This window comes from Podarcis muralis, chromosome 1 (assembly GCF_964188315.1).
Source record: "Podarcis muralis chromosome 1, rPodMur119.hap1.1, whole genome shotgun sequence".
NCBI lineage: Eukaryota > Metazoa > Chordata > Lepidosauria > Squamata > Lacertidae > Podarcis > Podarcis muralis.
The window spans coordinates 72,295,070-72,316,276 of record NC_135655.1 but is presented as its reverse complement, the minus strand read 5'-3'; the positions used below and the strand labels follow the sequence as shown (position 1 = coordinate 72,316,276).

The 21,207-nt window shown below is 42.1% G+C and overlaps 1 protein-coding gene and 1 long non-coding RNA gene across 4 annotated transcripts; one reads left to right on the top strand and one right to left on the bottom strand.

The window, feature by feature from the left end:
• Positions 1 to 88: 88 nt before the first annotated feature.
• On the bottom strand, positions 89 to 6,439 carry LOC114598846 (uncharacterized). Its single transcript, XR_003707171.2, has 2 exons — positions 6,288 to 6,439; positions 89 to 1,722 (listed from the first exon to the last, which is right to left on the bottom strand). It is a non-coding gene; the product is annotated as an uncharacterized LOC114598846 (long non-coding RNA).
• Positions 6,440 to 6,468: 29 nt separating this feature from the next.
• Positions 6,469 to 19,346, top strand: UEVLD (UEV and lactate/malate dehyrogenase domains). 3 transcript variants are annotated; one of them, XM_028733057.2, is made up of 12 exons: positions 6,469 to 6,596; positions 7,785 to 7,869; positions 8,878 to 8,943; positions 10,101 to 10,264; positions 11,623 to 11,758; positions 12,145 to 12,263; positions 13,225 to 13,330; positions 14,369 to 14,539; positions 15,698 to 15,871; positions 16,350 to 16,437; positions 17,305 to 17,428; positions 17,535 to 19,346. In XM_028733057.2, exons 1-12 carry the CDS (start codon positions 6,555 to 6,557, stop codon positions 17,697 to 17,699), a joined length of 1,440 nt encoding a protein of 479 aa, XP_028588890.2. In that variant the 5' UTR covers positions 6,469 to 6,554; the 3' UTR covers positions 17,700 to 19,346. The 3 variants fall into 3 exon arrangements, with proteins under 3 accessions (XP_028588890.2, XP_028588880.2, XP_028588897.2); XM_028733047.2 differs by lacking the exon at positions 6,469 to 6,596 and adding an exon at positions 6,722 to 6,859; XM_028733064.2 differs by lacking the exon at positions 6,469 to 6,596 and adding an exon at positions 7,111 to 7,130.
• Positions 19,347 to 21,207: the final 1,861 nt, after the last annotated feature.

Genomic DNA, 21,207 nt, shown 5'->3' with positions numbered 1-21,207 from the left:
AACTAGATACTTTCAACCATCAGGCCTCAGGGTGATGAAATTCACACCCCAAAGGATGACCATGGAAGATGTGCAGGGTGTTCCCAAAGAAGATAACAGAATAGACACATTTTATTGAAGAGAAACAAAAAGACTTGATATGACGTTTTCATTAAATGAGAAAACTTATTAAAGGTTTTGTCATGGACACTTCCTTTTCTCACACAATCACCATAGAGTCATAGACAGTAATAATGAATCCAGTTCCCCAAGTATTTGATATTATGTACCAAAATGGCACCATCTATAGATAATGGGGTATTTGGGTTCCAGGCTACACCAATATTTGCAAAAAATGGGGAATGAACCAAACAAACAGCCTTGCCCAGTGAGGACTGAGTATGCTCAGGAGGCATGGAATGCAGAGTCCAGGTGGTATGGATTGAACGAAGTGTCTGAAATGCTGAACAGAAGCACTCGGCTCTGCAACATTTTCCCCAATATAAATTAGCACTACCTTTGGTGGTGTAGATGCAATAATCTTGACTGTTCTCTGCTAACACCTTAAGCTCTGGAATTAGTTAAGTATTTATTTAAGTCCATCTCCCTATAGGCTTTGATAGTCTATAGGCTATAATATCATGGGTAGGCAAACTAAGGCCTGGGAGTCGGATCTGGCCCAATCGCCTTCTAAATCCGGCCTGTGGACAGTCTGGGAATCAGCGTGTTTTTACATGAGTAGAATGTGTCCTTTTATTTAAAATGCATCTCTGGGTAATTTGTAGGGCCTTCCTGGTGTTTTTACATGAGTAGAATGTGTGCTTTTCTTTAAAATACATCTCTGGGCTGTTTGTGGAGCATAGGAATTCGTTCATTTCCCCCCACCCCACCCCCAAAAAAATCTAGCCCGGCCCCCCACAAGGTCTGAGAGACAGTGGACCGGCCCCCTGCTGAAAAAGTTTGCTGACCCCTGGGCTATATACTCCTTTATGTGTGGCTTATTTACATGGGAATAGGATAACTGTGCTATAGTTCATTATACCATGCTTATTTTGGAATGCTAATCAGCAGACAATAAATAGGCATGCTTTTTAAAAAATTTAAACTTTAAAATTAACAAGTTTGTTGCTTGCTATTACAGTATTTAACTTTCACATTTGTGTGAAATGCCTTCAAATCTTCATGGGAAAGGCGGCACCTGCATTAAAAGACTAAATAAATCATTCCGCAGACATTAACCTTTATGTCTTTTTCCACCCATTATATTTTCAGAATAGTGAACACCAAGTGAATTTTGCTACTGCAGGTAGTAGGCCATTTTAAAAGTACATAGTCCATCAGAAATCGTATCGGATACGAAACGTTCTATGTGATTGTCCCTTAAACAGAAGCATAATCTATTTCAAATATGCTCTTATAGGTAATGCTTGAGATCCACTTTGCCCTGCGCATCGTGAAACGTGGTAACATATTTGAAGGTCCGGGTAACTTGGTCATAAACATATAACATGATGCTGTGCAATCAATTTATGTGTTACCAACAACAGAAACAATATGCTTCATTGCCTTCAGTACTGCAGTAAGCATCAGCTCCTGAAACTCCTTTCTTGCTGATGCTTTAAAACTTCTGAACTGGAACATCTTTGTCGCTCTTAAAGAAGATGGGAAGTGTGTCCTGGGTTGTGTTCCTCTAAAGGACAATGCCAGTTAATGCTTATCACCTTCGTTCTTTGCAGGTTCAGCCTGTAACCAAACACACAGAATATTACTGAAAAGTTTGGAGGGAAGCATTTCACTCTTCAACCAACATTCATAGAGAAAAAGGGCCATATGTTGAGGCTTGACTCAGAGGCTGATTTTAAGGTACGCAGGTACAAACTGGTCTAGGGATAACACCTTCAGCTTTCGTTTTGTTCCTCTTCACTAGGCGATTCTGCATGAGAAGCAAATCAATTACCTAGATGCATTGGGTCAAGTATGCATAAGACCTTATTTGCATAATTTTTTCGTGCCATTCTTATTATTTTGCATTTTTATTTTTGTTTCGGGAGGGCTTAGATGCTCAGCAGATCACCTCTATTTCACCAGGCACTGACCACTACCTTTCAAGCGTAACAGCTTTGCAACCATTGGGGCTAGAAACACTTTTTAAAAATCATCAAAACTGAGACATTCAGTAATCTGATCTGTGCCCTGTGCCATTTGTAGGCTGAAACCTGAGAAGAGCAAGTAGAATTTCACTAATGCCCTAGGGCTTATCTGCCCCCCCCCCAAGCCCCTGTGGCTTCACAAGGGACACTCTGGAGCAACATATGGGACGAACACAGCAGGATGGGAGTGACAGAACAATGTTTAAACTGCCTGTGAGTTGTCATTAAATCAATTTTGTTGGAAAAGTGATGAATTGGAAGCTTTCTGGGGCATGAATAATTAAAAAGTAGATTTAACCTATTTTGTGGGTGTGAGTGTGCACAAATACGAAATATCATACAGTATTTGAAATATTTTTCAAGTCTTTTTATACTATGCACTTTCTCCCCTTCATCTAAAGTTTACTCAGTAATTAGAGTTACCGGTAAGTATGATGTTGAGTTTCAAAGAGGCTGCTGAACTACTCGAGGACAGGCACATCTTTCCCAAACCATATCTGTGTTTCTTTTGACTGGGCCGAATGTTGGAGCTTATTTGATCTGATGGTTGGTGCAGAAGGCTAATGGGACTTACAGTGAACCAAACACCTCAAGCAGTAAATGCTAGTGGATGGAGACAGGGCAAAGTGTGCGTGTCGTGTGGCAGTGTTCAAGTAAGCTGTGAAGATGTCCCTGTGCATTTGCACCACCAGACACACAATTCTCATAAAGTTTACAAATCCCCAGGTTAATGATTGAGTCAATTCCACAGGACATGCGACGTATGCTGTTCTGTTGTATAAAGAATGTGTGCATCTTTGCTTGGGTGCAGACAGTCCATCATCTTCTTGCCTGGTGGTGTCCGTTGTGCACGAGATGCAAGGAGAACTGGCAGGCTGCTTTTTGCTGTAAGTCTATACCTTTCTTTAATAAAGCATCAGAACTGGCCAATTTTCATGTCTTTTGAATCCTTCCTCCGAATTCCCACATATCTCGAACCCCCATGAGTTCTTCTCCAGCTCTGGGACTGTAGTGCACAACAAATATTGTATGGAAGCTTTATAGCTTCAGCCAAAAAGACTTCCACACAATCACACAGCCACAGACAACCATGTTGTCTTTTCCCAATGTGGCATGCCTACTCAGCAGTGCTGAGCAAGGAGTATGATGAAAGCTCATGAGGAAATATTAAGTACAAGTGGAAACTTGTCATCCACAGGCCCAGTAATCTATCTCAAGCTGTTGGATCTTGAGTACACCTTAGCAACAAAGAACTCTGTACTTTAGGCTGAGGTATTATGCTTCTTTTTCATTTCATTTTTAATTTGTATACCGTCTTTCTATAAGACTATACACAAGGCAGCTTACAAGCTGAAGAAACAACAAAACAGCAAAGATCACACATGTAATAACAATCTGATGCAATACAAAAAAGTCACAAAAACTTTAAACAAATAAAGCAATATTCAATAATCTATTAGAATATAATAGTAAACAGTAACATTAAATAACAGTAAATAATAATTAAACAGTTTACACTTATCAGTGACAATAAAGAATTACTGAACTATAATCAATATAAAAAATTGATTGTTTTTATTATCCTTCTGAACTATAAGGGGTGTCTCACCTAGATTTCTGGAAATAGAGAAAGGCTTAATAATTAATAGGTATTTTGGAACCACTGCAATAAAGTTGTAGTTTTAAAAAGCTTCAATAGTCTCCATCAACACCTGTAACATGCTTTCATCAGTATTAGTGGAACCAGTATTGCATAAAGGTTGGGACTCATGCATATCTCCTTCCTTCATGCTTAGGGCAATGCTACACCTGGTTTATTTTGGGCACTTCTTCGCTTACTACAGCACCCCATATATTCTCATTGCCACAATTCCTCAGATGGTTTACTGTGGGGTCATGTGTCTTATATGGGTTTGCACACATGTTCTAAAGGCACACAAGTCTCAGCTCTATTTAAAGGGTGAGGCCATTTGTCCTGATGGTGACAGATAAGTACCTTGGCATGATGAGGATGCTTTCCTATTGTCTGGGTGCAAAACCACATAAAACAGTGGACTGAACACATCCTAAGTTTGTAAGAATCAAACTCTTTGGTTTTGCATCAAACAGCAAACTAGGGTGACATAGGGCAGCATTTCCAACTGGTATTTCAAAGTTTACTCACCTTAGCGTTTGGAACTCTATGCATCAGATGCAAAGCCAAAAGGAAAATCAGCCAACCAACAACAATCATTGTACAATTTCTCAGAGTTTTCCCACTTACGGAATGTGACTTGATATGGCTAATTTTTTAAGGACAAAAGAAAATCACCTTTCAGCTGATTTTAGGCAGCTCAGTACTTTGGCTTTCTTGGTGGCTATTTGTGATGAGCCAGACTGTGCAGTGAACTAGATTGTGACATCATTTGTTATGTAACAATTGACTCAACCAGCATGACATCAGCAAAATAGTTTCTCTGATAGAACCAAAGGCATTTCAGATAGATACAGGAGTTACAAAAGCTTTTGTTTAAATAAACTATTTCATTTTGGTTTGGAGTTTTTATAAACAACATTTACAGGGAGGGGGGGAATAGTTACAAATCAGATACAAAATTTAAAAGCTGAAGTTTCCTTAAGTTAGTGGTTCCAAACGTTTTCCCCTCTTGGGAGTGGTCAGCCAATCAACTTCAGTTTTCTCTCCTATTGGCCACCAGGTCCATGCAGAGGGGAGGGGGCGGCAAGGTACATTTGCCCCGGGCCTTGGAGGCCTAAGCCAACCAAGTAGACCTCACCAGGGACCAGCTGGTGCAATGGGCATAACAAGCAGAGCAGCTTGCTATTGGGGCTGCTGTCATTGTGCTATTTTGTGAAACATTTTCTCTCTTCTTACCAACTATAGCACCATTCATGCTGTGGAAGTGGAATGTATGGGTCTGGGGCCTGAGCCTATTTGTATCTTATCACAACATCTCCCATTGGAGTGTAAAAAAGCAAGTCAGCATGAAGGAGGGTGAGATGTTGAAAAGTGAAAAGGTGAAGGGAGTATAGAATGGTTATGGGGTTTTGACCAGCACTGCTGTTTCTGGTGTTCCTTTCAAAGCTAATCTCTTGTGGTCTCTCATGAACCAAGTTGTGGCAACATAGCCATCCCTATAGAAGCTGTTCCAGAACATCTGAGCAGAACATCAATCAGCACAGAAGAGAATCTGGCTGATGGGGTCTTCCCCAATGCAACTGTCTTGCTTCAGTAAGTAGAATCTTGAATTAACTTTTACCCTAATCACAACATTATGGCTTGATTTTTCTTCCACAGAGCTTCACAAAAGAACAAGCCAGGCTGCTGCCCCAAAAGTTGCCCTATGCCATTTCTGGGAATATGGACCTAAGAAGAGCCTGCTGGATCAGACCAGTGACCCATATACTGCAGCATCCTCTTGTCATCGTGGCCAACCAGGTGTCTGTGGGAAACACGCAAGCAGGATTCGAGCATGAGCAACTCTTCCCTCATGTGGCTTTGCTGCCTCCCAACTGCAGGGGCAAAGCATAGCCATCATGGCTCATTGCCATCGATGGAAAGAGCTGTTCGACAGCTGAACTGTCTCCCTTTGGAGGGAGGTTGTGGGTTCTCCTTCCTTGGAGGTTTTTAAGCAGAGCCATCTGTCATGGATGCTTTAGCTAAGAATCCTGCATTGCAGGGGGGTTGCGGTAGATGGCTCTTGGGGTCCCTTCCAACTCTACGATTCTGTGACAGCCCTCTCCTCCATGAATTGGTCCAATCCTCTCTGAAAGCCATCTAGGTTGGTGGCCATGACTGCCTCCCGTGGCCAATGAAAAACACCTTTTCGGGCCCCCCCAAAAAATTCAAGGAAGAAAACCTGGATGTACATTTCCTAATACAAGATAAAAAAACAAAATAAAACCTGCATACAGCATCAGTGTTTTGTGTTGTGTAGGCTCCTATGATGTAAGTAATGGGCCCCACCTGCTCCCTAAAATATCACTGGTTTGCTCATGTCTATATACAGGGTGCCTACATTCTGCATGGACTGGTTGCATGACAACATGTGCAAACGGCTTTAGATACCTATTAGGTCCATAAATTACCATATAGCATATAGAAAACAGCGGCAATTTGTTGTCGACAAAGGACAGCTGGACATCTAAAGGGCCCATTACCTTCAGTAGCTTAGGGCCTCATCAAACCTAAATCCGGCCCTGGGTTCAAGCGCAGGCCTCGCGCCCCGCCGGGAGAAGCAACCCGCTTCCCCACAAGGCGCGGCGCCGCCACTTCCTTGGGTTAAAACCTAGGCAGTTTACCTAAGCAAGGGGCGGGCCTGGGGAAAAGGAGGAACTGGGAGAGGCCGCGCGGCCGGCCGGCTCGCCTTTCCAGGCGCGCCAACAGCAGGAAGCAGTGCTTGCTCCTCCTCGCACGGGCCGCCGGCGATGGAGTTCTCCGAGGAGCAGCTGAAGAAGTGGCTGAGCAAGGCAAGGCCGGCGGCGGCGGGATGGGCGGGCGCGGGCGCTCCTCTCCGCGCCGGGTGGGCGGCCCGAGGGAGCGACTCCCCCCCCCCCCCCGGCTTCCCATGGGCGCCGCTTTGCCGTCGAGTCACTCCGGATGTCCCTGGTGAAGACGCTGTTGCAAGCTGCCTGCCTGCTCACCACAAGTTATATAGGGTTGCAACATGGCCGTGGCTGAGGGTGGCTCTTTAAACTGCCGAAATATGTGTCCCAACGCTGCCGGCAGGGATGTAAGCAAGGCCTCATCGTAGGGTGCATTTAGGGCACAGGCTTCGGCATGCAGCGCTCCTAGAAATGCAGAACTTGCTCCTTGACGCAGGATGTAGGGATCTCTAGAAACGCACATCAGCCCTAGTTGTCATTCAGGAGGGTCACAGGTTCCCCATCTCTGCTCTAGCAGCAGAATCCTACGTTTGTTGGCTCGGAAGGAAGCCCAGTTAAATACGTGTGTTAAATACGTGTAATCTGTGTTGCAATTATGATGGCAAGAATGTTTGGAAGGTGAATTCAAGCCATGGCTGCCAATGAAGATCTGGGAGTGCACTTAGAGTCATCTGACATCAAGTGGACTGACAGCTCTTCCTACCTGTTCAACTAGCCCTGTGGAGTAAGGTTACCAGATTTGTTTTTCAATGAATCCGGGGACACTTTTCAACTTCAGTCAAATTTAGTGGATTTTGTCAGGGGACTGATTTGTAAATCCGGGAACTGTCCCCAGGAAACGGGGACGTCTGGTAACCTTACTGTGGAGGGTTTGCCAATTCTGGATCTGGCCCGATTCGATTCCCCACCCCTGCTTTACATACTTAAAAGTGGTGTGTGCGTGTTTTAAAGAGCAAATGTGAGCAGAATTTTATCTATAGTGCTTTAACTCAATGCACATCCGAAAAGGTACTGCTAACAAAGGTGTAATTAAAGGAAGGTGCAGTCATTCTAATAAGTGCAGATCTACACAGCATGACTTTCACATGGGAATGGGCTGTATTGATACTGAAGCGAATTACGGTAGGTTTCCAGTTCAGAAGAATCAATGGTTTAGACTTCCAATTTCAGCTGTGAAGCTAAATTGCTTAATAACAATGACAAGTTTTAAAGGCAGGGTGCATCAATATAAAATTGCTTAAAATAATAAAATTATCCTTGTTCTCTCTGCAGTATAAATTCCGAGATCTGACCATAGAAGAACTGAAGAGCGTACATGAGTCGTACCCAAACACCACATTTGCCATGAATACCTACAGTAAGAGTAACGTCTATTATTTTGGCCCATAGGAAAAATGATTGTGTGAGAATGTCATTTTGTATATAAAAGTTTGAATAGTAGTCAATGCAAGTAAGGAATTCAACTCCAGTTACTTATGTTCGTTATTCACAATATTACCTGCAGCACAATCCTATGTATGTTTACTAGAAAGTAAGCCCGCAGTATTCAGTAGGGCTTACTCCCAAGTGAGTGTGCTTTCACCTTGTGTAAATTTTTTAACCTTCAACGGTTAAGTCAGGCATCCCCAAACTCGGCCCTCCAGCTGTTTTGGAACTACAACTCCCATCATCCCTAGCTAACAGGACCAGTGGTCAGGGATGATGGGAGCTGTAGTCCCAAAACAGCTGGAGGCCACGTTTGGGGGTGCCTGAGTTAAGTAATCACTTTACTGTTGCTCCTTTATGAAGTTTGGGGTGGTAGAGTGAGCTTTGTATTGGTTTGCTGCTATTTGCTGCCAGAAAGGAAAATAAAGCAAATAGCAGCAAACCAATGAAGTTGTTTTGTTTTCCTTTCTGCCTGTATTGTATTTTACATGCTCTTTTTATTTTGCTGTCATGATTTCTTTGTTGTTTTAAAAAGTCTGGTGGTGTATAATGTTTAAAGTAATGAGTTATCTGGCTCTGATATCAGATGTTAATAAAGCAGTATTATCGGTAACAAAATAATGACAAAAATGTAAAGATGGTGGGGATGTGCCACTTACATGAGCTCCCTCTGGCTGTGTCCTGCTGCATACCGAGATGGAGAGGGGGAGGGCAGAGATCTCCACAGTACCAACCTGCTGGCAGGAATGCCGGATACACTCCGCCAGTGCATTTGCACCGTGCCAACCTTAGCAGTGCCTTGCCTGCCCCCTCTCTGTCACAGTACACAGCAGCTGTGCAAACAGAGAGTGCTCAAGTGAGAAGGGCAGTCTCACTGTGCTGTCTGCTACTGAAAAAATGTAATCTATACGCGCATACAAATTAATGTTCTGAACTTTAGCTTTTAAGGATGGTTCCCAGAAAGACCTTTTGAATTGTAGTGGCACTGTTCCAGTGAAATACCAGGGTAAGTTGTTCACTATGTTTTTGTTTGCTACCTAATAATACATTGGGACTTGCAAGTGGGATGGGATGTTTGGGGTGGGGTAGTACCGAGCGCTCCCGTTGCTCGTTCCCAGCGCCTGCCAACCTAGCAGTTCGAAAGCACCCCCGGGTGCAAGTAGATAAATAGGGACCGCTTACTAGTGGGAAGGTAAACGGCGTTTCCGTGTGCGGCTCTGGCTCGCCAGAGCAGCGATGTCACGCTGGCCACGTGACCCGGAAGTGTCTGCGGACAGCGCTGGCTCCCGGCCTATAGAGTGAGATGAGCGCACAACCCTAGAGTCTGGCAAGACTAGCCCGTATGGGCAGGGGTACCTTTACCTTTACCTTTAGTACCTCTGGTGGGTGACACATCATGCTCCCTCTGGGGAAGTTTGTCCACCTTTGGTTCCCACCCTTTACTCATCTTTCATCTGTGGCTCCTACAAGCTGTCAGCATGTGACAGCAACTACACCCCAGGAAACAGCTTTGACTGGCCGGCTAAACCATGTGAGGACATGCGAAGCCAGGTTTCAGTGGATTGAGCAGACAAGACCAATAGTGGCTCTTAAAACCACAATAGAATAGACTAAAACAACTTAAAACTCATACAAACTTTCTAAACATCTTGTTTAAATAAGAACATCTTCAGCAGGCACTGAAAAGAATACCGTGACGACGCCTGCTTGATATCAATAATATACCTTTTGTAAGCTGCCCCGGAAATATTTATATTGATGGGCCGCATATACATTCTTTAAATAAGTAAATACATCTTTCTAATAGAGTGTCCAATAGCAACTCTTGTTCAAGAGCAAGCGCAAAAGGTCTTCCCGCTTCCATTATTCAGGCTGCTGAAACAAGGAGAGATTGTGCAGAAACCAGGAGTGGATTTTTCCCGTGTGAAAAGACTGTGAACTCAGTTCTAGCATTTAAAATAAATTCCTGGACTGTATATGTTTTCCTTCTCAGCCTATGGTTCCAGATCATGGACTTTGGGGTTCTAGTGAAAAACAAAGTACAATAGATCCTACAATACGCCCACCCATGGGTTAAATATCGAGTGTAAAAGTTAAGAAGTATACATGACCAGTCAAGAAGCAGTGGTTGTTGATAGTTGCTTATGTTTTGTATTTTGACAGGTAATTCGTACAACATTCCAATTTTCCTGTGGATTTTAGATTCTCATCCTTTTACTCCTCCAATCTGCTTCTTAAAGCCCACTGCAAACATGGGGATTTCTGTAGGAAAGCATGTAGATGCCCGGGGAAGGATATACTTGCCCTATCTACAAAACTGGAGTCATGTAAGGAATGTCTGTGCATGTCATGTAAAATAGTATTATTGCTTTACTAAAATCGGTTTACAGCGTTTGTCTTAGTCTTAATTTAATGTCATCCATATTGTGTACCTTAATTGTATAAAAACGTGCCTTTTAACATGAGCTGTCATCATGCCAGATAGGCTACACAGGCAATGTGAGAGAAAGTAGAGGCTATTTTATTCGACTAGCAAAAGTTGTGTGTATTTTTAGTCATGGCCTGCGGGTTCTCTGTCAGCAGAGGCATGGCCAACCAGCAGGGGGCAGTGTTTTGTCTAACAGCACCCCCAAACATAGTGCTTTACATTTTCATTTCTATGAATGAATGGCAAAAATCTCACTTGCAGAGGAAAAGGCACTCGGAGTTCCCCACTGGGATGGGTCATGATCCTCTATCCCTGTAAGAAAGGCCTGCTCCTTTCTGTGTAGCCCCTATCTTGATTCTGCTTCTCTGGGGAAAAGTTGATAACTGGCTTATGTAGCTAGGAAGGGGAAAATTTGATAAGCCCTATGCACAGTAATTGTACATAAAGTGCTTCAGATTCTCAGTCCATTTAGGCATGTGGAGAGCTGCCCTTTCCCCCCCTTTTAAGACCTTTTTGTTCATAGAATGTTTGTTATCTAAAATTGCGGTACCAGACCACTTTAAATACTCTGGTACTGACATATAATCTCCTCTACTGCTTTAGACCAGGTTCCATGAAATACCACATTGCCCTTTACATACACAGTGGGTGGCTGTGTTTTATGGGAGAGTCTCTCCTTGATGTCTCTAAAATATCAGAAGCCCACAGTAATTGAGAGCAGACATTTCAAGGTGGCTGCCCCTGTTTTGTGGAACCAGACAGAAGGCCGTCTCGGTAGTGGCGCCCGCCCTGTGGAACGTCCTCCCATCAGATGTCAAGGAAATAAGCAGTTAACCTATTTGTAAAAGACATCTGAAGGGAAGTTTTTAATATTTAATGCTGTATTGTTTTTAATACTTGATTGGGAGCTGCCCAGAGTGGCTGAGGAAACTCAGCCAGATGGGTGGGGTATAAATTATTATTATTATTATTATTATTATTATTATTATTATTATTATTATTATTTTGAGATACAACAGGTGCCTGCTGCCTGTAGTTTCCAGAAACTACTGAATACATTTTGTTTCAAGAAGCTTTTCCAGCTGGATTTTTCGTTCTGTTTTGTTTTAAGTCTCTGCCTTTCATGTTTTGTTAGTGATGTTTAGGAACCTATTTTTAGTTGCTCTTGTTGGAGGCTTGTAAATCGCTTTAAGACTTATGTGAAAGGATATCATAATAAGATGAGGAGGAGGCTAATTGTTGTTATATATGTTTCAGCCGCAATCCATGATCATAGGGTTATTAAAGGAAATGAGCGCAAAATTTGAAGAGGAGCTCCCTCTGTTCTCAGTATCATCTTCAGATGCAGCCAGACAGTCAGAGCTGCTCTCTTACATTGCAAAAATCACGGAAGGTATGCATCATGTTTGGGAATTTGCTTGGGGTTTTCGTTTAGGAGCCAAGTTCTGTACTGTATGCCGGATTCAGTCACTGATAAACGGCAGTCATTAAGGAACAATAGCAAAAGTTGGCTGTCATCCTCCCATTATCCCTGAAGCATCTGGCTGGCCATTGTGAGAAACGGCTGAACTTTTGGTCTGATCCAACAGGGCTCTTCTTCGGTTTGAAGTTAGCATTCATATGAAGAAGGCTGAACAATATGTCCTTGTCCTCCACAGACCACCATAGTTTCCAGTTAAACCTTTTTTGGTTGGTTTGTTCCATTAGATCCAGTCATTTTCCATGCAACTTCCCAAGTTGAGCGCATTTGTTTATATTAATGACTATATGTTATTTTAGGTGAAGACAACATTCAGTCCAAGGGAGAGGGGAAGAAAAATGATGGAGGATTTAATAAAGTTACAGTGATTGGAGCAGGTGACCTGGGCCTTGCTTGTGCACTGGCTATTTCAGCAAAGGTATATATAAACTTTACGTGAAATGACCACTGTGATTGCTTCTGTAGTGATTCCAAACTGGGATAAAATACTTATTCTTGAAAATGTCTAGGAAAAAACAACTAGTGCTCTCTTCTCCATGAAGTAGGTTTAAATTAGGATTGGAACCGATGGATTGCCTAAGCAATTAGCAGTGCCATCTTGTGTGTCTTTATTCAGAAGTAGGTGCCATATGCATTTACTTTGGAGCAGGCCTGTTGAACCGAGTGGGATGTATTTCTGAGTAAGCCTGCAAAGGGCTGTGCATTGAGGGTCTTTTTGCATAACTTCTCAGCACATGGTAACCATAGCTTTTAGTTGGCACATGCTGTCTTAAATTGTGTATTTTCCAATAGCACCAACAGAATTCAGCCTGTATAGACTAATATAAGCAGCTGGAAAGCTACTAGCACAGTTGCTTTCAGCATGGATCTGCCACTCACCTGCTGCCCTGGTGAGGTTTAGATTGCTCGTGAATCTCCAGGTATTTTGTCATGATCCAGGCATCCTACTGATTTCTATGGAAGGGATTTCAGTGCATGTTTAATGCCTGCCGAATTATGCCTGACCATCTTCAGGAGAGTCTGGCTGCTGGATAAAGCCAAAGGCCCATTTAGTCCGGGCATCCTGTTCCCACAGTGGCCAATGCAATGACTATGGGAAACCTGAAAGCAGGAGTGGAGCGGAGCAGCACTCTTCCCACTTTTGATTCCCAGCAATTGGGATTCAGAGGCACATTTTCTCTAGCAGTGGCAACTTGATGCAAACAGATGACTGGTGTGATGGGAGAGAATAGCTGTTGGCTGAACAGCAGCTTGTGTAGAAAATAGGATTGTATGTCAGCATTTAAAGAAATAAATCAGAGTTGTATTAAACCCTTTCAAAATGCCATTCTATCTTTTCTCCACTGAATAATTACTTCTTTGCTTTCAATTTGTACCAGGGTGTTGCTGACAGAGTGGTTGTCTTGGACTGCTCAGAAGGTACAATGAAAGGAGCAGCTATGGACCTGGAAATCTTTGCCTTGCCTAATGTGGAAATCAGCAGAGGTATTGTGTTGGCTTCTGAGATGTGTGTGGTGGTCCCCGGTCCCCGTCCCCCCCCACTGTATACTTCAAATGAACTTTCTAAGTAATTCTTGGAATCGTTGCTAAGAACATTTCACTCATAGCAATAATGTCTGAAAGCACATGAAGGCCCCATGTGATGAAGCTAAGGAAGTTTGAGTGTAGCCAGAGCCTGGATGGGGAGACCATGTGTACAGATGGGTTCCACGATGAAAGAAAGGCAGGAGATATACATGTGTGTGTGAGAGAGTGTGTGTGTATACACACACTGTATGCCTGAGAAAGTTGAGGCACAGTGCTTAATTAGCAACTCCTTTAACACTCGTATGGACGCGGGTGGCGCTGTGGGTTAAACCACAGACCCAAGGACTTGCCGATCAGAAGGTCGGCGGTTCGAATCCCCGCTACGGGGTGAGCTCCCTTTGCTCAGTCCCTGCTCCTGCCAACCTAGCAGTTTGAAAGCACGTCAAAGTGCACGTAGATATCTAGGTACTGCTCCGGCAGGAAGGTAAACGGTGTTTCCGTGCGCTGCTCTGGTCCCCAGAAGCGGCTTTGTCATACTGGCCACATGACCCGGAAGCTGTACGCCAGCTCCCTCGGCCAGTAAAGTGAGTTGAGTGCTGCAACCCCAGAGTCGGTCACGACTGAACCTAATGGTCAGGGGTCCCTTTACCTTTACTTTTACACTCGTATGGGTCGTATCCAACGCTTCTGTTCTGCTAACACAGCAGACTTCTGCTTGCACACTAGAACTTTCCTGTCTTCTCCTCTGCAGCACCTCTTGCATCCTCTGGGTCGGAGAAACCTTTGGAGCAGATTCTGAGGGCGTGTGAGGAAAGGAAAGGAAGGGGGAGTCCCATTGCGCAAGTTGAACTCCACATGCACAGCATTGGATACAACCCTGTATCTTTAGATAAAACAAAAGTTTACCTGTCCAGTTCATGGACTTAAAAATTATAATGAAATAGGTCTTATACTCTTGCCTTGACGTGTGCAGAAATTTTTTCTTTGTGTTCTTAGATTTTTCCGCCTCAGCAGGCTCAAAGCTGGTGGTGCTAACAGTGAATTCTTTAGGCAACGCTCAGTCCTATCTGGATGTTGTACAGAGCAATGTTGAACTGTTCAGAGGCATCATTCCTTCAGTAGCACATTATAGCCAACAAAGTGTACTGCTTGTGGCTTCTCAACCAGGTATGGCAGCACTTACCTTTTTATGATTTATTGCTCCCTGGATATAACGTGCTTTGTAATTTCTAATACTTAATAAACCTATTTCTTTACAGAGGCTTCAGGGTGTTCTCTGTTTGCTATCTTGTGGTCAAGTATTGGGACAATGTAGAAAACTAGGCCAGAAAGTTTCCTTTTGTGTGTTGTGTATATCTTGACACACATGATTCAAGTTTCAAGAAAGGAGATTCCGACTGAACATCAGGAAGACCTTTATGACAGTAAATGCTGTCTGACAGTGGAACACACTCCTATGAGAGGTGGTAGACTCTCCTTCCTTGGAGGTTTTTAAGCAGAGGTTGGGTGGCCACCTGTAATGTATGATTTAGTTGAGATTTGCAGGGGGGTATTGACTAGATCAGTGTTTCCCAACCTTGGGCCTCCAGCTGTTTTTGAACTACAATTCCCATCATCCCTGACCACTGGTCTTGCTAGCTAGGGATGATGGGAGTTGTAGTCCCAAAACAGCTGGAGGCCCAAGGTTGGGAAACACTGGACTAGATGACCCTCAGGGTCACTTCCAACTCTACAGTTCTATGGTTTTATGATTGCAAATATTTGCATACAAGCATGTTTCGGTGTGGCATGGTTGATCTCATTACTTAACCCCAAAGCACCAGGAAAAGTCTCACAAAATCAGTAGGTCATGCTTCTTGGGACATAAATTCTGAGAGGTGCCAGTGAAGAAACAAGTGATTCTGAAGGATCAAAGCTTCTCATCGTGTTTTGTTGGAAACGAATAATAACCAGCAGAAATTCACTCTACCAGAACCAAATGTTGTAGAGTGTGATTGTGTTAACCAAGTTTAGTGATATATTTAATTATATTTAAGCTGTGCAAAATAATGCACAGTCAAAACCATGTCTCCTCAGAAATAAATACTGTTATATTAAATGGGCTTACTTCCAGGAAAGTGGGGTTAAGATTACAAATTTACTAAAACATCCTTCATGATATTTGTTGGAGATGTTGCTGTTGTTTTTAAAATGAATAATTTACTGATATCCAATCAACCCCACTGCCAAAGAGATGAATGATAACTTGATTGGAAACCTTTATGTCTTTTTGACCTGAATACAAATTAATTTGCCCTTTTCAATGTGTTTTTGTCAAATGTACAGTGGAAATAATGACCTATGTATCATGGAAGATGAGTGGATTTCCTAAAAGTCGGGTTATCGGGATTGGTTGTAATCTAGACTCTGCAAGATTCCAATACATTATTGCAAACCTATTAAAAGCTCAAATCAGAGGCAAAGATAATTGGATTATTGGTGAACAAGGGGAAAACAAAGGTAAAATGATGACTTACTACTTAGCTTACTATGCAGTTTAGGGTACTACATGTGTACTTTATATCAGGAGATAATTTCAGAAAACAATATGATTCTTTTATTTTTTAATAGAAGTACTGTATATGGAGATATTTCAGTTTAAATTACTGTTATTTATTTAATGGATAGCCAAGACAAGAAGTTTTGTGGTTCTGTTCCAGAGACAGCTTCTCCAATTCTATATTTTATGCTTACACTACATTGCGGTGGTGGTTGCTTTGTCACTGACTTCTCATGCAGTTTCATTGTCTTCTCTGTTGGGTTATTGTGCATTCTGTGTTTTCTGTACATCTGTGAGTTATGTACTCCTCTGAACAGAAGCCTACAATTGGTCTCTTTAAAAGCAAAATGGAAAGCACACACTCTACAGAGAAATTATTCCTGAGATAAAGATGCAAATGTTTAAAAACAACATTGATTGTAATTTTATCCTATTCAGTGGCAGCATGGAGTGCTTCTAATTCAGTGACAAGTCATCAGGATGAAGATATAGCAAATCAAAATGCCCAGCACCTCTTAGCTAACAGGTAAAACACTTAGACATGTGGCAGCACTATCAGAAGTAAGTCCCACTGAGTTAACTGGGACTTATTCCAATATAAATTGATACAGGAGTGCAGCCTAATTCTGAATTTTAATTTACACCCTAGTAACATGATATTGAAAGGGAAGCCTTCATTACGTACCTATTAAACCCCATTTTTACTTGAACACGTTTTGAACAGGCTACGTATAAAAGGCCTCAAATTCTAGTTGAAGTCTTATCTGTCAGCAGTGCTATTCTTAAAATACTTTACTCAGGGTCTTGTAGCTAAGAAAGTAGCCCACTCTAGACAGCTAACACCTCATAAACCTTGAAGTAATAACTAAGGATGTTGGGAGGGGGCAGACACAAGAGTCGAAAATTGCTCACACATGCTTTGCTGCTAATCATAAAATTAGCAACAATTAGTTAGCCTCTGCTAGGCTCAATACCTGTTGCCATGAAAATGTAATCTATATGTAACCATTTAGTTGGTCGAAAGCCATCACATGCATTCTGATGGTTTGTTCTTGGCTTACCATTTGTGTTTTGTCTGAGGCAGACAAACCATGAGTCTGGGTTCAAATGCAGCACGAAGCCAAACAAACCATGGTTTTGCATGGCATAGCTAGTGTGGAAGTAGGACAACCATGGGAGGAGCAAAGCAGCTGCATTTTCTTACTGCAAGTACCCTCACGCTTGCTTGGTCACATTTAGACAGTTTGGCTAGCACAACATGGGAACAAGGCCACTACAAAAATGTGTACCACGCTTGTTGATATACAAGTGTGATGTATGGAGATTATAAAGGGGGCATATTGCTTGCTTTAAAAAGTGCATTGTAAATCCTAATTCTTTTGCTTTTATATAGAGCCATGGAAGTTCTGAAAGGAAGAGGCCAAAAATCCTGGTCTGTTGGTCTGTCAATAGCTGATCTGGCAGACAGTATATTGAATGATAAAAGGAAAGTACATTCCATATCAACGATGGTGAAGGTAAACACAGGGCTGATCTGATTTTGCTTTTTTAGAATAGAGGAAACATTAACCTGTGGGTCCCAGGAATTCTAATATACCCAATACTATGTTTTGCCTTTTCTAGGGATGTTACAATATAAACTCTGAAGTATTTTTAAGTGTGCCTTGTGTGCTTGGAATCAGTGGAGTGACTGAAGTCATCAAACTGCTGGATAAAGGTACTGTGGCACAGGAGCTTCAGTCCACGGCTGCCTCGATTCATGATCTTCAACAGCAGCTGAAACTCTGAATACCAGCTAGGCATAACTTGGTCTCTAAGATATTTGAGAGTTGCAGAAAAGACACTATTGCCTAGGTGGCTGCTAAAAAAAGAATACCTCACAATGTTGAAGCTTTGCTAAATTTGGTGTATATTTAATTATAGGGCATGCTAAAGACCATCTGTCAATGACACTCTTATAATAAAAATGATTAGGCAAAATAGGGTGAAAATATGTAACATGAAACATAATTTTCCAAACTTTCTAGATCATGGGTGCCCTTTTGCTGGATTTTGTACTCTTGGTTGTTTAATTACTAGCTGTATTAATAAGAAAAAACGGTATCTCTTCTTTTTCCTATATTGAATGCCCAACACTATAATCACCACCAGCCCACTTCCTTTTCAAAGTTGCTATAAATTTGCTGACAAGAGGTATCTTTTCAATCAGAGTGACTATTGTATTTACTATATAGAGAACCAGTCTTGTATATATATTACACATTGCTAAAGTCTAAACACAGATGGCCTGGCAGCAAGGTATTGCCTAAAATTAAGGGTCCATGTTTCAGCCAATGATTCAGACAATTTATAACAGAATGTTTCCACCAGCAAATCATTGCAGTAATTCATCTGAAGCTGAAATTTTGGGCATTGCAGATGAATTCTATTTGCTTAGCCTTAATGAGTTGGAAAGTATTTTTCTGAACTTTTTGTATGAATCACCCAAAGACTTAGATATTGATGGGGGTGGGGAGATATAAAAAAAGAACCCAGCGCTGTTACATTGCTGCAGTATATAAAATGTGCATAGTTGTATGGTCTTAAAGGCACTTTGGCCAAAATCCAAGAGGCTTGAGGTTCTGTGTGTTCACATCCTCCTTCCTGCTGCAGGTTCTCCTAGCCCCTGAAAAGCCCTGAAAAGCCACTTGGAGTACCCTCCAGTGCAGCTTGTGAATGAAGCAGCCGGGTGGAGCAGGAAATGTTTTGTTTCCCATGTGCACACATTAGTGCTTTTGGCTCACTTGGGAGGGCGTACTGGATTCTGTACAAGATTTATAAATTGAATTATATAGGCACTTTATATGGGGAGGACATTACAGAATACAGTAAGGCACAGCTAGTCACCATGGTTTAAATGAAATGCTTCCTTTATTCAGAATATGATATTTTTAAAAAGCTGATTCTTCTCCCTTTCCACTCTACCATGCCTTAAAATATAATAGATGAGAAAATAGTTATTGGATAGTGTTAGCCAATACTATTCCCAGGATCTAAATGGTGATTTATGTACTAAGGGTAAAGAGGAGGTGGAATATTTTTTATTTCTATCTAATGAAGTAATCTGCTTTTATTTGGTCTTTTGTTAAAATAATTGTGACTTGGCCTGAGTCCTTAGGACAGGATGGGAGGAAAAACTGAATGAATGCACTGCTCAATGTTATGCACTGATAAGGCTTAGTATGTTTGGTGTCATCAGTTGTAACACTGCAACAAGCTTTAAGCACTACCAAATATATAGACTAAACAGTTTAATGATAGTATATGTAGGTTTTGTACTCAGGTATGATTGCAATGAATTTTTGCCTTTTTCTTTGCATTATATATTTAAGCAAGTGCTATATGGAAAAACACTGTGATGTGTAATGTTAATAAAACGTTTATTAACTTTTAAAAGCTTGGTGTGTTTTTCTATTACTGTTTTATTGGTTTTAGGTTGTGTTCATGAGTTAATGCCTTAACAATATATTATGGGTGGTGGGGTTAGATCATACATGGCTTAGAGGTTTCTGAAATATTAAGCAGTATATAAATGCAACAGATTAATGAAAGAATTTGCTAATATATACTAATATATGAAGCACATCTATTGGTAGGTCAGATGAGGAATTCATGAGTTGGTGTGGTGCACTATCTAGCTGGTACAAAATAGTATCTTGAATCATGACAGCAAAACTTAAATTATTATTTATTAGATTTGTTGGTTGTTACCAAAAGGTCTCCAAATCTAAATTTTAAAAGATGTACAGGACTTTTGGCTGCATGGTTGATGGTGGTTTTACAGACAATTTTATTTAATGGTTTGATGGATTTTAATATGCATGTATTTTGTGAACTATTTTATTGTTTGACTCTGTTGTACACCACTTCAGAATAAAGTAGTTTACAGAATGCATGCACATTCAAATCCTTCAAACCATTAAATAACCTCTATATTTTATGCATTCATCTGTTCCATCTATACACAATCCTTTCTATTGTACGTAGGCTTTTTAAAATAACACTGACAATTTCAGTGACTGTAGCCAAGATTCCTGGGTACCATTTAGTTTTGTCTATACATTTTGTAGGAGTGAAATCCAGAGTGTTACTATGTGTTGTGTGAAGATTTCATTTTGTCTGTCTCAAACCCTTGGTCCATCAAAGTTGAAGTGTTGTCTACACCAGTGTTTCCCAACCTTGGGCCTCCAGCTGTTTTTGAACTACAATTCCCATCATCCCTGACCACTGGTCTTGCTAGCTAGGGATGATGGGAGTTGTAGTCCAAAAACAGCTGGAGGCCCAAGGTTGGGAAACACTGGTCTACACCAAGGGAGGGTGAACCTTTGGCCCTCCAGGTACTGTTGGACTACAGTACCCATCTTCCTTGACTATTAGCCATGCAGTCTGGGGTTGATGGGATATGTTGTTGGCATCCATCTGTCTCGAGAGACAATGAAGTGGGCCTCTGTGGCTGAAGCTGAACTGCTGCATTTGCAGCACCAAAGTGACCTCCCCGGGGTGCAAGTGTGCATGAAGGTCCTGGGCTGCCCAGATGACAAGACCCTCCTCTCAGCTTTGCTGACGTGGTCCAAATGAAAGCGGAGCAATACATTTGGCACCAGCTTGGCTGCAGGAGTTGCCAGGAGGAGGCATACAAGGAGCCATCCAACCGTCTTAGGGACTCCGCTCCAGGTTTCTCCTTAGAGTTTACTCCTTAGCCTTTTCTTTTCCTGAAAATATCCCGCAAGGCAGCGGAGGCTTAGGACCAGAGGTTTTCTTCTCCTAGACGGGCTACCTTCCCAAGTCGACAAGCCCCACCTGCCCCTCACTTCCCTGTACAGCATGTGCAAAAAACACCTTCTTGACTATCAGACCCACCATTGGTCTCGTGTTGTTCAGTAACATCTGGAGGGGCAAACAATCCTGACCCCTGGTCTATGGTGACTGGCAGCAACCCTGCAGGTCTTTCCCAGCCTTGCATAGAGGTGCTGGGGATTGGCTTGGGACCTTTTGCATGAAAAACATTTGATCTCCCAATGAACTACCCTCCTTTCCTTTCCATATAGCAGTCAGTGGTCCCAACGTTTTATTGAATGGAGCAGATGTTACAATCAGCCACTATCACATAGCTGTCAACCTTCCCTTTTTTTGCGGGAAATTTCCTTATTCCAGCGCCATTTCCCGCTGCTATCCTGGATTGTTAGATATCCCGTAGACTGTCCCCGGGACAGGTGAGGCTGCTGATCCCTTATTTTCAAGGCTGCTGATCCCTTAT

Excerpts from the sequence above, each read along its gene's own strand:
- UEVLD (XM_028733047.2), top strand. The coding sequence starts at position 6,794 with ATGGCCGTGGCTGAGGGTGGCTCTTTAAACTGCCGAAATATGTGTCCC. Across the intron at positions 6,860-7,784 it reads CCAACGCTGCCGGCAGGGAT|TATAAATTCCGAGATCTGAC; the intron begins GTAAGCAAGGCC and ends TTCTCTCTGCAG. Across the intron at positions 8,944-10,100 it reads TGTTCCAGTGAAATACCAGG|GTAATTCGTACAACATTCCA; the intron begins GTAAGTTGTTCA and ends GTATTTTGACAG.